The sequence below is a fragment of the Anthonomus grandis genome, chromosome 10, assembly GCF_022605725.1.
Source record: "Anthonomus grandis grandis chromosome 10, icAntGran1.3, whole genome shotgun sequence".
Taxonomy (NCBI): Eukaryota; Metazoa; Arthropoda; class Insecta; order Coleoptera; family Curculionidae; genus Anthonomus; species Anthonomus grandis.
The window spans coordinates 19,528,967-19,544,939 of record NC_065555.1 but is presented as its reverse complement, the minus strand read 5'-3'; the positions used below and the strand labels follow the sequence as shown (position 1 = coordinate 19,544,939).

The following is a 15,973-nucleotide window of genomic DNA, read 5'->3' as shown; positions in this document are numbered from 1 at the left end:
TTATTATTATTATTATTATTATTTATCTTATGGAGATTACCATGAAAAACTGACTAAAATTTTCGGGAAATAACAAAAAAACTAATAAAATAAAGAACCGAATATGGATTTTATTTTTTTTCACCAAAGCGGTGCATCGGAACGCAATAATGCAAGGGCTGTATTTTGTCAAAAATAAATAAAAAATATTCAGAAAAAAGAAGTTTCTGAAAAACAGCGGCGTACCTGTTGCGCTGCAAGTCCGTCCCTGGACAAGGTAAATTACCTAATATAAACATATTTGCAGATTTCGACGCTTTTGTTGGTTTAGTTATTTTTATTTTGGTATCAGTGTTTTGTTAAAGTAAGCAATAACAACAGTGCAAAGTATTTGTTTAAACTAGTCCTACTGATATTGATAGTATTAATAACAAATCTATTAGAGCAGCAGCATGTGCTTTGAATGATAATCATCTGTATGAAAGGTAAATTATCCTTAAATTAAAAAGTTTCAAGAAACAGGGTCAATACAAAACAGAAAAAAATAAGTTCAATATCCAGTGAGAAATTAAGTAGTTTAAGTTACATTGTTGGCTCGTATTGAGATGGCACCGAATACATCTGCTCAAAAACTTGCTACCGCATCTGACATGTCTTAAAGTACCGTTCACAAAATTTCAAAATTATACAAATATTATGCCTACAAAATTAAACTAGTACATAAGCTAAATAAAAATTATTTTGATCGTTGTGTACAATTTTGTGAGTACTTTGGTAATAGGTTAAATCGTGAAATAAATTTGCTGTACAATCGCTGTTTGTCGGACGAGCGCTCCTTTTATTTACTTGGTGAAGTCAATAGACACAACTCTCGATACTGTAGCTACGCTAATCGTTATTTATTTCGAGAAACATATACCCAGCGACCTCAAAAACTTAATGTATGTGCTGGTATCCTGGAAGACCATTTTGTTGGACCCTTGTTTAATACAAATCTTAATGCTAACAATTAGTTGGAACTTCTGCAGGATGCCATCAATCCCAGAATAACTGAGTTACATGAACAAGATGATAATAACCTAGAAAATGAACTGATGTTTCAACAAGATGTGGTACGACCACGTTATGCTGCTGCCGATCGTCATTTATGAATGACCTGGACAATGGATTGGACAGAGAGATACCGTAGAATGGCCTGTTAGATCTCCCGATCTTACCTCTTTGGACTTTTTTTATAAGGTCATCTACAAATCAAGTGTTTGTCTTTGCCAGAAAGTTTGACTCCCTTGAAGATCTTCGAAATGGAATTGTTAACGGATGTCGGTTAATAACGCTCAAAACGTGCGCTAATGTGCGCAGATGCTTTGAACAACAATTGTATTTTTGTATGGAGGTCAACGGAGATCATTTTCAACATTTAATGAAATACGTGTTGCATACTTTAGATACTTATATTTTTTTAATCTTTTTCATTTAAAATAAGATTAATTTTTATAACCACATTTTTTCATATTTTGTGAGAACGCTTTGATAAAATAAAAAATAAAAATAAAACTACTATGTAGAGAATAAAATTACCTGTCATTCAAGGTATAACTTGACCCCTATTTTTATTTAAAAAAAATTACATGGTGGCTTGGAGGGGCGAGAGGATGACGCCAGAGAAACGCAATTTCTGTAAATAAATTTGCCCCTCAATAATGAGTTTGAAGTCTTCGGCCGTTTTTGTCTAAAAAAAAACATTTTTTAAGATTTTCAGTTTTGTCTCGGACTCCCTGTATAAGAATATTATTTTACCTTTTCGATCAGTTGAAGAATAATGGAGATACTCCGCAAAAATACCCAAAATGGGATACCCTTAACGTAAAAAAATTAAAAAAAAACTGTTATTATTTTTTTGGGCAGAATCAACCTCTGAAGGTTCTCATACTTATTTACGAAGTCGGTGTGATACAAGAGCAAATTTTAGGAATAAATGCACATCTCGAAAGCATTAAATTGCTGGAAAAAAGTTATAGATGAATTCAGTAGGCTTTTTGGTGTAATATATTAAAAAGGCTTAACTTTTATGACTTGTATCTTTTTTGTATAATTTAGTCAGAAAATCAAAACTTAAAGTTTACCAAGAATGGCAAGAGATAGTATCCACTTTTTTCTTAAGCTTGCCTCGTAGATCGCTAACAAACAATAAGTGCTAAATGCATGTAAAACAAGATTAAATACCAGAATGACTCTATTAAATCAGCAATACTACTAGTGAAAACTATCTAAAATTTTAGAAATGACTACATATCTTTCTTGCTCTTTATTTTGTTTATGTATCTATTATTACAAATAGAAATTTAATAGTTTTATACAATACAGGGTGTTTCCTAACTACGGTACGAAACTATGCAGGGTGAATCGTTAGGTCGTTTTATGAAAAAAAGTTCCTATGAACGTATGTCGGGAGTTGCTTTGTTTCTGAGATACAGGGCGATGAAGGTTCAAAAAAATAACGGTATTTTAAAAATACTATAACTATCCTTAAACCGATTTGGTTGAAATTTGGTGCAGTTATTTGAAGTTTAAAGTTGATATGACGCTTATTTAGCTGTAACTAGATTGAAATTATTAGGTCCAGTGGCGTGTCAGTGGGCACCACATGCTTATTGTTGAGAAAAAAACAAGGCCAATAATTATTTGTTTTGCAGCTTTTTATTTATTTTTGTATTTAAGCAACTAAAAATACAACTTTTTCGTATCTTATCTTATTATTTTCATATCTGGCTTTGTTTTCGAGAAAAAAAAATTTAAGTACCTTTAACTCATTTTAAAAATTATCCATGGACGACAACATTAAATAAAAACCAATTAATTCGATAAACAATTTTGACCTTAAAGTACATGAGCAAAATATCCACTCTCCAATGCACGACTTTTTGGTCTCTTGTGTCTTGTTTACTATGATAATAAACATTCAACTTCTACGATTTTTATTATCAGATTTTTGAATTACAATAAAATAACAAATACATTGCTTCTTATGACAAATAATTCGCAAGTCCATTCAAGTACCTACCTGCTTTGGAGACCAGCTGACAGTGATAGAATTGCTATAAGTAAAATTCAGCTGTCAATTAGCAGTGATTCATTACTCCATCATGAATAATTTTACTAAACATGAAATGACTGACATGCACTTTATTTATGGATTAGCAAATGGAAATGCGGAAGAAGCACGAAGAATTTACCAGGACAGATATCCTAACAGAGTAATTCCATGTACAAAAACATTTAGAAAACTACATGCAAGATTATGTGAAACTGGGAGTTTTAATAAAAATATGGGTGGTGGAAGACCAGAAACTATAAAAACGCCTGAACTGGAAGAAGCTATACTTGATGCGATAGAAGATCCTTCCAATAGTATCAGGAAGATTGCACTGCAGCTTGAAGTCAGTTCAAAAACCGTTTGGAAAGTTCTAAAAAGAAACCTCATGCATCCATATTACATACAGGGTGTACAAGCTCTACTGCCTCGGGATTTTCATCCAAGATTAATGTTTTGCAGGTGGTTGATTCATACGATGGCACACAATAATAATTTCCTACCAAATATTTTATTTACGGACTAGGCAAATTTTTCAAGAGATGCTATTATGAACTTCCACAATGATCATTTTTGGGCCGACGAAAATCCCCACGTTATTAGAGAAACTCATTTTCAGCAACAATTTTCGCTGAACGTTTGATTAGGAATTATTGGTGACTACCTAATTGGTCCATTTTTTTACCGGCAAGATTAACAGGTGAATTCACGGATTTCTTGCAACACCAGTTACCCACTTTATTAGAAGAAGTACCCCTACAAGTAAGAGTCAACATGTGGTTTATGCACGACGGGGCTCCAACTCATTTCAGTGTTCTTGCTCGTCAGCATCTCGACGTCATCTAGCCTAATTGCTGGATTGGACGTGCAGGACCTCAAAATTGGCCGGCTCGCAGTCCTGATATGAATCCCCTGGATTACTATTTATGGGGCCACCTGAAGGCTCTTTTTAAAACTTTTTTTATAAAGAGCCTTTAGTTTATAAAACTCCTGTTCTAGACGTGAATGACTTGGGGGAAACGGATAATTGTCAATTGCAATATCATAAGGGATACTCCAGGTATTTTTGAGCGTGTCAGACACTGAATGACAAATCGTTTGCAGTCGTGTATTTTATCAGAAGGTGGGCATTTTGCTCATTTACTTTAAGGTCGAAATTTTTTATCGAATTAATTGGTTTTTATTTCATGTTGTCGTCCATGGATAATTTTTAGAATGAGTTAAAGATACTTTAAATTTTTTTTTCGAAAACAAAGCCTGATATGAAGATAATATATATAAGATACGAAAAAGTTGTATTTTTAGTTGTTTAAATATAAAAATTAATAAAAAGCTGCAAAACAATTATTGGCCTTGTTTTTTTCTCAACAATAAGCATGTGGTGCCCACTGACACGCCACTGGACCTAATAATTTCAATCTAGTTACAGCTAAATAAGCGTCTTATAACTTCAAATAACTGCACCAAATTTCAACCAAATCGGTTTAAGGATAGTTATAGTATTTTTAAAATACCGTTATTTTTTTGAACCTTCATCGCCCTGTATCTCAGAAACAAAGCAACTCCCGACATACGTTCATAGGAACTTTTTTTCATAAAACGACCTAACGATTCACCCTGTATAGTTTCGTACCGTAGTTAGGAAACACCCTGTATATTGTAACGGAACTTAGGAACATACTCTTTTTATTGACGCCAAATATTGATTTTCATCTGACTCACGTTGACTGTCGTTTAATTTTTTCCTAGATTAATAACAAAACTGATTAAAATATCACGAAACGCGGTTCCTTTTAAAGACCGACGGGGGGCCAATAATTTTAAGAGAATACTGATAGTCAAAGTAAGCAAGTAGGTATACAAAATCTAGAAAATTTGAACTACCAGAATTTACAGCTTAAGTAACTTAAATTGGGGACCAAATAGAACCTTCAAATATACTAAAAGAATACCTCAAAAATACTAAAAACTAGACACTATTGGGAAAAATAATAAACTTAACGTAAGTAGACCCTAAATAAACTAACCTAGCTAATTTAAACTACAAAAGAAGAGTAAAACAATACAACAAATATGAGACTAATTAACGTATTTACATTTTTATAAGCATTCTCCATATCATTTGCAAAAAAATTGAAATACATCCATTTCAAAATAAACCAAAAGATATTACCATTTTCCTTTAAAGAATATTATTTTAGAAACACGCAAAAAAAACATTAAAAACTTTATTTTTACTTTGGTTTTAAATGTACTATAAGTGACCTTTGCTACCCCAAAACTTTTTACGTTCTTTTGAAAAAATTTCCCCTTAATAATATGTTAAGTAACGAAGAGATTTTAATAATACGCGAGTTTTGTTTTAGGAGATTTTTGCGAAAATGCAACGCGAATAAAAGTTTCTCTGAAAAAGAAAATCTGAAACAAAAAGTTTTTTCAGCTTAAATTGAATAGAAAACTTTTGTTAGGAAAAAATCCGCCTTATGGAAAGGACAGAAAATATCAGTCATTATTGTTCTTCTTGCCACGTAAAAATCATTAAACTAAAACAGTAAACAGTTTAAATAAACAATTTAAAAAATAGCATAAAGTAAAATCTATTAGAAAGTTTTACTTTTAAAATTAATAGTAATGGTATTGATCTGTCCACAAAATAATCATAAACGTTTAACTAGGTCCCAGTCGGCCATTCTTCCCTACAAAATGCAAAAATTAGTTATCCTTGGCTCGCTCCACACTGAACGCGCTTACGGCGTGAGTTACGGCGGTTGCAATTCGCCAGGGTTTGGAATACTCCAAATTTTAATAATAATAATAATAATAATAATAATAATAATAATAATAATAATAATAATAATAATAATAATAATAATAACAATAATAATCAATCAATCAATCAATCAATGCTTTATTATCATAAAATTTAACCTATCCAAAAAAAAAATACTATTCTAATATTTAATACCCAGATAAGTTTACAATATGATTCTAAATAATAAACAATAGTGGCTCACCTAGATGACATAACACATGTGTAGTACTGTTATTTAATAAATAAACAAAAAAATTTAAGAAATATAAACCAAATATCAAACATATAACCTATTATAGCCAAGTTACAAAGTTTACATTTCAGACACAATTAATCTTATATTATTATATTAATCTTATATTTATTATGAATAATAATCCTATTTACAAATATTTAACACAGTTTTTAAAAACTTTCGATATTTTCAAAAACATATGACCGATACTTTTTCTAAAATTATATTTTTTTTTGCAATTCTTGATTTCAAGGGGAATAATATTATTTATTTGGGGTGCAAAATAATTAACAAATCTCAAATTTGCATTAGTACTACTTTTAGGTAATTCTATAAAACTATGTATTGGTTTTATTAGTTGTTTGATACGTATACTCTACATATTTGTTCAATTCCTTGTTTTTATCTTCAAAAATACTTACTTCTAATATGTATAAAGACTGTACATCAAAAATATTCCTAGAATAATCTTGTATATAGCCTATTTTTTTCTACAAATGCCTTTCACTGTTTAGTTTTGGTGAAAAGTTAGTTTTTTCTACATTATTGTTTGTCGCTTTCGATACTAATTTATAAACCTTTTTCAGGTCATAACCTGCGTTATCAACTTTGTTTTTATGATAGTATGTTTTTTCTTTTTCAATGATTTTTCTTAAGTTATTTCTATAATATTTGAAGTTTGCTTGGCAATTTTATTAAAGTTTTGTCAACGTCAAAAATACTAACCTAACTCGCCTTGACTGTCGTTTAATTATTTCCAAGGTAAAAACTGACTAAACAATTAAAACTCAATGAAATGTCACGAAGCGCGTCCTTTTTAAAATATCCGATGGAACAGTTTCGAAATATTTAGAATTATCTTCATTGTTTTTGCCGAAAGAGACCAATAATTTTAGGAGAATACTGACAGTCAAAGCAAGCAAGTATACAAATTCTAGAAAATTAAAACTGCGGGGATTTACAATAATATAACCTAAATAATCTAAATTGGGGCCAAAATTGGGCTCTCAAACAAGATGAACTACTTAAAAACCAAACACTATAGATAAAAATAATAAACCAAACGTAAGTAGTCCAGCAGCCATGGCTGCCCCAACTCCAGTGTCTTCTCTTGTGCATTCTTCTACCTTAGTCACAGCAGGAGTTTACCTTCTTATTCGTTTAAGAGATGGATTTTCTCAATCTTTAATAATAATTTTACTTTACGGTTCATTATTAACTATATTTATAGCAGGAGCGAATTTTGAGTTTGATTTAAAAAAAAATATTCCTTTATCTTCGTTAGGTCAATTAGGAATCATGATTACTATTTTATGTGTTGGAAGAACCAAATTATCTATTTTTAATTTATTAATTCATGCTTTATTTAAGGCTCTTTTATTTATATGTGCTGGAGCAATTATTCATAATTTAGGTAACCATCAAGATATTCGGTTTATAGGGGGTATTTCATATTTTATACCGTTAACTTGTGTTTGTATAAATATTTCTAATATAACTTTATGTGACCTTCAATTGTTATCGGGGTTTTATTCTAAGGATTTGATTGCCGAATTTTTATCTGTAAGATATACTGGTGTTTTTGTTTATACCTTATTTTTTATTTCCATGGGTTTAACTGTTTCTTACTCAGTTCGGCTATCTTATTATTTGTTTTGATTTAAATTACGGATTTAAATTTACTTACTTTAAATAGATTAGATTAGAAGAATCCTTTCTTGGTTGTTATTTGAAAGCCCAAATTTTTTTGTTTTACCATTTTTAATGAAATTACGTATAGTTTTTATAATTTTAATTGAAGCCTTTTTAGAATACGAAGTATCTCAGATAAAATATTTTTATGCCTCTAAGTCTATAAAATTTAGTTTAGTGTCTCATTTTTTTGCTAATATGTGGAATTTACCTATTTTATCTACTTTTGCAGTAAATCCCTATTTTTTAAATACGGGAAAATTTTACTTTAAAACTTTTCATTCAGGTTGGTTAGAATATTATGGTAGAAAGCATTTACTTTCTAGATTGAAATTTTTAGCACGAATTTCTCAGTTGTTTCTAAAAATTATTTGAAAATCCTTTTATTTATTTATTTATTTATTTAGGGACTATAGCCTTAGTAATCATATTTTTCTATCTAAATAGCTTGTAGAGCTCGGCTTTGAAGCTGTCAGGGAGATATTTTTTATCGTTAGATATTTATAAGATTAAATCTAATTTTACAATGAATATGTAACGTTTTTCGTAAACTATATAAATCATCGTTCATCATAAGACGTATAATATGGACGTTAATCAAGGTTACTTCGAGAATCAAACCCCAGAAAGTGACTATACTGTACAAAGGGCTCCTTACGAAAACCAAGAGCAAAAATTTCAGGAATTAGCTCAAGAAGATGCCCAACCTTGACTAAAAAACCCCTAATTCTATCTATAAATACCGCTAATAATATCAGCGAACTACCTTATATAGTTTTCCCAGAACAAAATATAAAAATCCTAATTGACTCAGGACCTACAAAATCCTTTTTTGATCTCCAGATTTGGGTCGAAAATTCAACATCATAACTGACCAGAAACCCCTTCAGTTGCTTTTTTCCCTTAAAGATCCTTCTTCAAAATTACTTCGATGGCGTATATTATACAATCATATACAAAAAAGGTAAACTCAATACCAACGCTGACGCCTTATCACGCATAGAAATCCACACAAAACAAACACCAGGCATCGAAAACTTAAAAACCTACATGAATGCTTGTAATAAATCGCTTGAACTAGGTCAAGAACTGTCTAAAAACACCAGCCAAAACAATGATGAAAACCTTGACGTAAATAGAATTTCTGTTATCGCCCAAGCAGACGATGAACCAGACATACCTCTTGATGACGCAACAATACACACAAACGCCGAACAAGACCCCATTATAGGTAAACGCATCTCTGAAACCGCAGTAAATTACGGTTCAAATCAGATATTTATACAAATTATTTCTCATATCCCTGCCTTTAACCTATTATTAAAATCTTATTTAATTAAACATGCCGAATTACTGTCCAAATACCAAACGATAATTTCGAACAAGATATATTAAATTTTATGAAAGAACCCGATAGACAATACCATCTTTATTTTGTCGACCCAAACATATACGAAGCCTTTTGCGAAGTCATTCGAACCCACTTTAGATGGCCTTCAATAAAGTTTCAACGTTGTCTTATTAAACTTATAGATGTAACTAATAAAAACAATGTAAAGGAACAAATATAAAATTATCATGAAAGTAAGAGTAATCAATCGAGGAAACAACTAAAAAACTTAGAGACAAATATTACTGACCTGAACTCTGAAGTTCTGTTCAGGCGTATACATAATGTATGTATAAACGAATGTACATGAATGTACAATGCAAATACGAAAGAAACCCCGTCAAAATTCCAAGACCTCTCGAAACAATCCACCTCATACAATTATAGATAGTTTCTCAAAATATGCACAAGCATATCCTCTGAATTTCCTCAGTGCAATAGAAATCGTAAATAATGTGTTAAGTTACTTTCACACCACGAAGTTCCAAAACAGATTATTGTAGATAATGGAACAGAATTTAAAAACACTGTTGTAACAGAACTATTAACGTTACACAAAATTAAAGTTCATTTTTGTTCAGTACATCACCCTCAATCCATTGGTGCAATTAAACGCTTACATTCCACCCTATCCGAACATATTAGAATCCTTAATAATCAAACATTTAAAAACACAACGATAAGTCAAAAAATGATCACACTATCCATTCTGTGACCAAAATCAAACCTATAGACATAATAAATGGCCCTATTACATCTCATGATGTATTTGACATCAAATTAGATCAATTAATTCTCAGTGACTACGTATCTAGTCACAAAGAAAAAAGGAAACTGTTGTATTCTCATATTAATGAACAACTAACAAATGCAAAGGAAAAACTTACTGCGAAAATTAACGTTAATAAAGACGATCCCCAAATACTTGTAGAAGACCAAATGGTTTATCCTAAAAAAACATACTAGGAAATAAACCAGCGATAAATTCGACAAACGCTCAAAAATAGTTCACACTAATTTAGAAAGAAAAACCGCTAAATTAGAAAACCAAGAGAAAATCCATTTATCTAATTTAAAACACCCTCTAAAAACAAAATAGAGTTTCGACTAATTTTGTCCTTTTTCATCCCATTTCAGATTTCTACAAGTAACATATACACTTGGAGACCCCTACTATTACCAGACCTTAAATTAGGTCAAGCAAAAATTGAAGAATACAAACATACTATTATACATATAATTATACATTACTAAGACCTTAACCCCTTAATAACAGAAGTCAATAAACTTCAAACAAAGGTAGCCAACGTAAAGAAAACCTTTAAGAATAACACGGGACATAAATCAGAAATAGCTAACTATTTAAAAAATATTAACGATAATACAAGACCAAGTCAAAACAAAATTAAAAGAAATAGTACCACACCCACGCAGAATCGCGCGAGGACTTTTCAATGGTATAGGTTCGGAGAACGTATGAGAATGGAGAATGCTGGGTTTAAACATTCAAAAAGAAAATTCAATTTCCCTTAATTTACTTAAAAAGTTTAACACAACAATCCAACAGAGAAATCGCAGACCCAACAACGAGACTATTAGGTGGAAAATTGCATAAAGTTGAACTAGCAGTAGAAACATCAAACTTCTTAAAAGTTGAAATTACATTAAACATGTTCTAAATCAAATAGTTAATTTATATAAAATAATCGATACAATTTTACTGGATATCGAAAATGCTTTAACATTTTCCAAATTAAGAATTTTACACCCTAGTATAATTAAAACTGATAATTTAGATGATAATTTAATTTAGGATTACTAAATTAAGATTTATTTAGTGCATTGAAACGAATTCAAAAGTTACTTGGTGTAAAGCATATAGAAGAGTCATTAGAAAACACCTTATTATATGAACAAATAATAAAACAGCTTTGTTCTTAATAATAAAATTACATTTCTTCTTCGCATTCCAATAACTAATCAAAAAGATTTTAATTATTTTTACCTTTACTCTCTACCAGTTTATAAATAGAGCATGTTTAAGGTTATAATACCAAAAAATAAATTTCTGCTAAAAAATTAGTTGAATTTCTCATATCGGGGAATCGAAGAGATTAAAGAGAAATTTTTTTTCTGCGATAAAACAAATCTACAAGAAATATCACCAACCAGCACTTGTGCAATACAGCTGTTGGAAAACCAAGGTCAATCAACCTGCCAACCAGTTGCAGTTAAAGTCTCCAAGCCAATATTTAACCAACTAGACTTCTCTAATAAATATGCTGCAGCCCTTCCTAACGAGGGAACCCTCCATCTAAAATGTTACGACCAAGAGGAATTCATCAAACTTCAAGGCTCCTTCTTTCTCCAATTTTTGAAACACCAATTGATTGCCAAATCGCACTTGATCAAGAGGTAATAATCTTTAACCATCAATCGATAGAAAACAATAATTATCAACCCATATTGTTTCCTGACTTTAATGTAAACGGCCCAATTTTACCCATACCTAACCTTAGCGCACACATTGACGACATCAAACTAGATGACCTAAACAAACTGCGTAGCGAGACTGTCCATAATCCACCGAAGCTGTTGTCCTTCCACGACGCAATCCGCTACCCCAGTATTTGGACAATCCTTATATACCTGACACTAGGAACTGCCATTAGCTACTTTGCGTACAAGAAGCTAAGACCAAAAGCTGCCCCTACTGATAGAGAAGGTACCCCAGCAGGACACTTACCCGAAGATGACGTCATTTAACTATCCCGCCAGACTATGTAGTTGAATCTGAAGAGGGAGGAGTTACATACCCCTTTCAGCCTATAATATCATTATTATTGTTAAGTTCATTATTTAGTTTGTAAATATTAGTTCATATATTACATATATTATATATTAGTTCATCATTCATTTTTAGCTGTATAAGCAATTTCATTTATTTTTTATGCTTTCGCTTTTAGTTTACGAATTCAGTCAGAGCTAAGCCATTATTTGAAACATATCATATTATACATATACGTATTATACGTATTATTATTTTTCACGCATCATAGCTATTAACAGCTATTAACAAAATTAAAGTTTTTTAAAAATATAAATTCGTAGTATCGAATTTTAATTCGTGTCTATTTATGAACCTTTTAGAATACTCTTCTAGATAGTCGCCGTACTCCTAAAAATTTTGTCGGATCTACTAGTAAAAAAAACTTTTCTTTTCCAACGACGCTCTCTTAGATCCTTTTTTAACACTACACTTTTATAACCAAAGAATTTTATTCAGCCCAGTATGCTCGTAGGTCTGGAGACTTTCTAGAAATATCTCTCCAGTCTGGCTTTGACATTTCTCAAGACTTATAAATGACAGTTTACAAATGGTGCCAAATAATTGGGTCATCACACTGATCCTGGATTCTACTAGTATCGTCTCGTGCTCTTTTAGGACTAATATTGCAAAAACGATGACAACCGTACCAAATATCATCTATGGCTATTTATAAGGTCCTCATAGTGACCTCATTCAGATAAAGTATAAGTGATTTTCATTCAAATCACTCCTTGCGTCCTTATTACTTGGAGCATTGAGAAAACGTTACCTGTCCTTGAAATTCTTCGAGATGCTTGTTTTATTAGACCGTTGTTTCCATTGTTAACTCGATCCTGCACCAAAGCCATACTTCCGAGATCAATATCGTACAAGCAAAATATATACTGATTTTGTAAAACAGAACTTTGCAATTTAATACTCTGGTCCGTGGTTAAATTGGCAAAACATTCTTCAAAACGCTTTTGTAAACATATGGTTAAAGATTTGCTTAAATGACGAAATCCATCAGCATTCTTTATTGTTGCCCGCTACTATATACAAAATTTTACAATTTTCCATAATACAATGAAGAAAGACGTCAAAAAAAAGTTATGTATCTTCTTATATATACGATATAAAATAAGCATATTATATTATATATATAATTAAATAGTTCATTTTATTAGTATACCTTATTCAAGAATTTAATAATGATAAAAATATTATTATAGAAATATATAATATTTTTTTAATAATAATAGTAATAGCAGTAAGCGAGATTATTAAATGCTGTTATTAAACTGTTATTTCCCATTCGCCCCAGTCCTAGCTTTACTTCTTCTTGAATCACCAGGTGTAGTGGTGGGAGGTTAAGAAGGGCTTCCATGGATGCGGTTGGTGTAGATTTATGAATCCTGGTATGTCTAGACATCCGAGCCTTTAAATTTTGCTTAACTTAAGCCTTGTTCCTATTTACGAAGCTTTTAGCCACCACTATAGTGCAACATAAGTTATAGTGGGCACTAACTACTACTCAGTACTCTGGCACAACCTTCTTTATCTCTAGCCACGAACATCATCACATCGGCAACATAGCGAGTCGATCGACGCCGCCATCTTGGAAACCCCATAACCCCATATATTAGTAGGTAATCGCAACGGTTTCCGTGGGTGTTTACCTCGTTTCTCTCTTAAAATTCCGGATTTTTGTGCTTAAATTTGAATTACTAACGTTAAGACTCAATTTGAAAAACCTACTCTAAGTTCTAGTTATATTGTTTAATGTGAATTTTGCGTAGTTATTTAAATAATCGAACTTAAAACTCGAACAAAATTTACCGGCCAGCTAGCTAAATGACGTTTTAAAAGTGGATTTGTTATTATTGTGTGTTTCTTGGCTTTCTTGCTTAAAATGGTTTTGTGACTTGTATTTTGAACTTGTGGTAGTTCATTTATTTGGTTAGTCTGTGGATAATAATATATTGTTTTATAGCTTAATATACATAGGGAGAAATATGGAAAATTGGAGTAGGTATTTGTCTCCCTACTTGTAAACAATATGTGGTAAGTAAGTAGTTTAAGTCAGGGTTAGGAGTTGTAGTAGGTAAGTTCAATCGGTGTTTGATCTTCCTAAAGATGAGCAAATTAAAGGTAAGTGGCTGAAAGCAATTCCTAGAGACAACTGGACTCCTACTAAGCATTCTGTTGTTTGTGCTAAGCATTTTGCCATCACTGACATCATTCGGGAAGATATTTATCTCTTGCCAAATGGCACAACAAAAATACCTACTAAAACTCGATTAGTTCCTTCAGCAGTTCCTCAAATTTTCCCAAATTTACCTGGATGTCTTTCAAAAAAGGTTCCTCTCCCTCGAAAGAGTCCAGAAGAAAGAAATAAAGAACATGAACATCGTCTTAAACTCAACAATCTTGAATTTGAACAATCAGATCTTACTACAAATTTTCATATGATAATAAATAATTATCTTAAAAAAGTTAATATTTCAGAGTTGTGGAATGTAAAAATAGTTGAAAATTAAAAAATATGTTTTTACACCTTAAATTTGACTAATACTTGTTTAAATATCGCTAATCAAGTCATAGTAGAGAGCGACATGAAAGTAAAAGTGATTATAAATAGGAATAAACTGACCCATATTGACCTAAAATGGATTTTACATTTTTTAAATAGGTGGTCTCAGCTGGAGAATTTGTTGTCTAGATATAAATCTCCTAGCTGTGAACCATCAGCTTAAGAATCACTTAGCTATATTCTTAAAAAAAGCGTAAATTGCTTAAAGAGAGGCATTATTTTAATTAATAATAATTGTGATTTGGAATCAGCCTCGGAATTAGCCAATTGTTATAATAATGAGGACGTATCTGAGAAATCTAACAATCTTTGTAACAGGCTTTTACTTTTAATTGATCAAATAAATCTCCTGTCAAAGCATAAACGTTATTCACCATCAACCATTGTGATGTCTTTTATGTTATATACTTCCTCGCCTTGCACTTATGAGATGTTGAGAGACTTTTTCACACTACCCACTAAAAGACACTTACCAGTACCTTTCATCCAGTATTGATGTATCACCAAATACTAATAATGCACAAAAATCCGATAATGTTACCACAAATTATTTAAACATTGTATCTGGCTCTTTAAAATCCACAGAAAAAGTAGTTAACCTATTAATTGTTGAAATATATATTTCCAAAAGATTGGATTATCGAGGGAAGAGTCTAATTGGTATAGCTGCAAATGATACTTCATTAGCTCAAACTGTATTAGCTTTCATGATATGTTCTTTTTTTGGAAAATTTTCAGAAATTGTAAAACTTTTGCCAGTTAATAAAATTAAAGGAATAGAGATGGTGCCAATTACCAAAAATGTAATTTCTTTAGTATAGAAAAATGGTTTTGAAGTTTTAGATGTGATTACTGATAATCATAAAATTAACTAATCACTTTTTTCTAATATTACTAATAACAATTACTTTTTCTCAAATCCAGAAAAGATTTTTACCAGCTTTGATTTCGTACACATATTTAAGAATATATTTAATAATTGGAGAAATCTAAAGAATTTAAATAAAACGTTTGTTTTCCCTGATTTTGATGATTTTACTAAAATTAAATATGCTAAATTTTCAGATATTAGACATGTATATGAAAAGGACAAAAACTGGTAATAAAAAAAGCATCTGAACTTTCATATAAAACTGTCTTTCCCAATGTTCTAGAAGTCAAAAAAGTTTACCTTGCAGATAATACGTGCCATAGTTCAACTATTTCAGCTTTAATACACTTTGGTTTTAAAGACACTGCAGACTTTTTAGAAATTATTAGGCACTGGTGGGACGTAGTAAATAACACTAGTGTGTCAAAAGCCACCATTAAAAGAAATAAATATTTTAAGCCGATTAAACGGAAAAAAATGATCAGTTCTATTTTTAAAGAA

At 31.0% G+C, this 15,973-nt stretch overlaps 1 protein-coding gene across 1 annotated transcript; it reads left to right on the top strand.

The window, feature by feature from the left end:
* The first annotated feature begins 6,558 nt into the window (after positions 1–6,558).
* LOC126741428 (NADH-ubiquinone oxidoreductase chain 5-like) lies at positions 6,559–7,776 on the top strand. The gene has a single exon (XM_050447833.1). The coding sequence runs from the start codon at positions 7,201–7,203 to the stop codon at positions 7,774–7,776; it is 576 nt and encodes a 191-aa protein (XP_050303790.1). The 5' UTR covers positions 6,559–7,200.
* Positions 7,777–15,973: the final 8,197 nt, after the last annotated feature.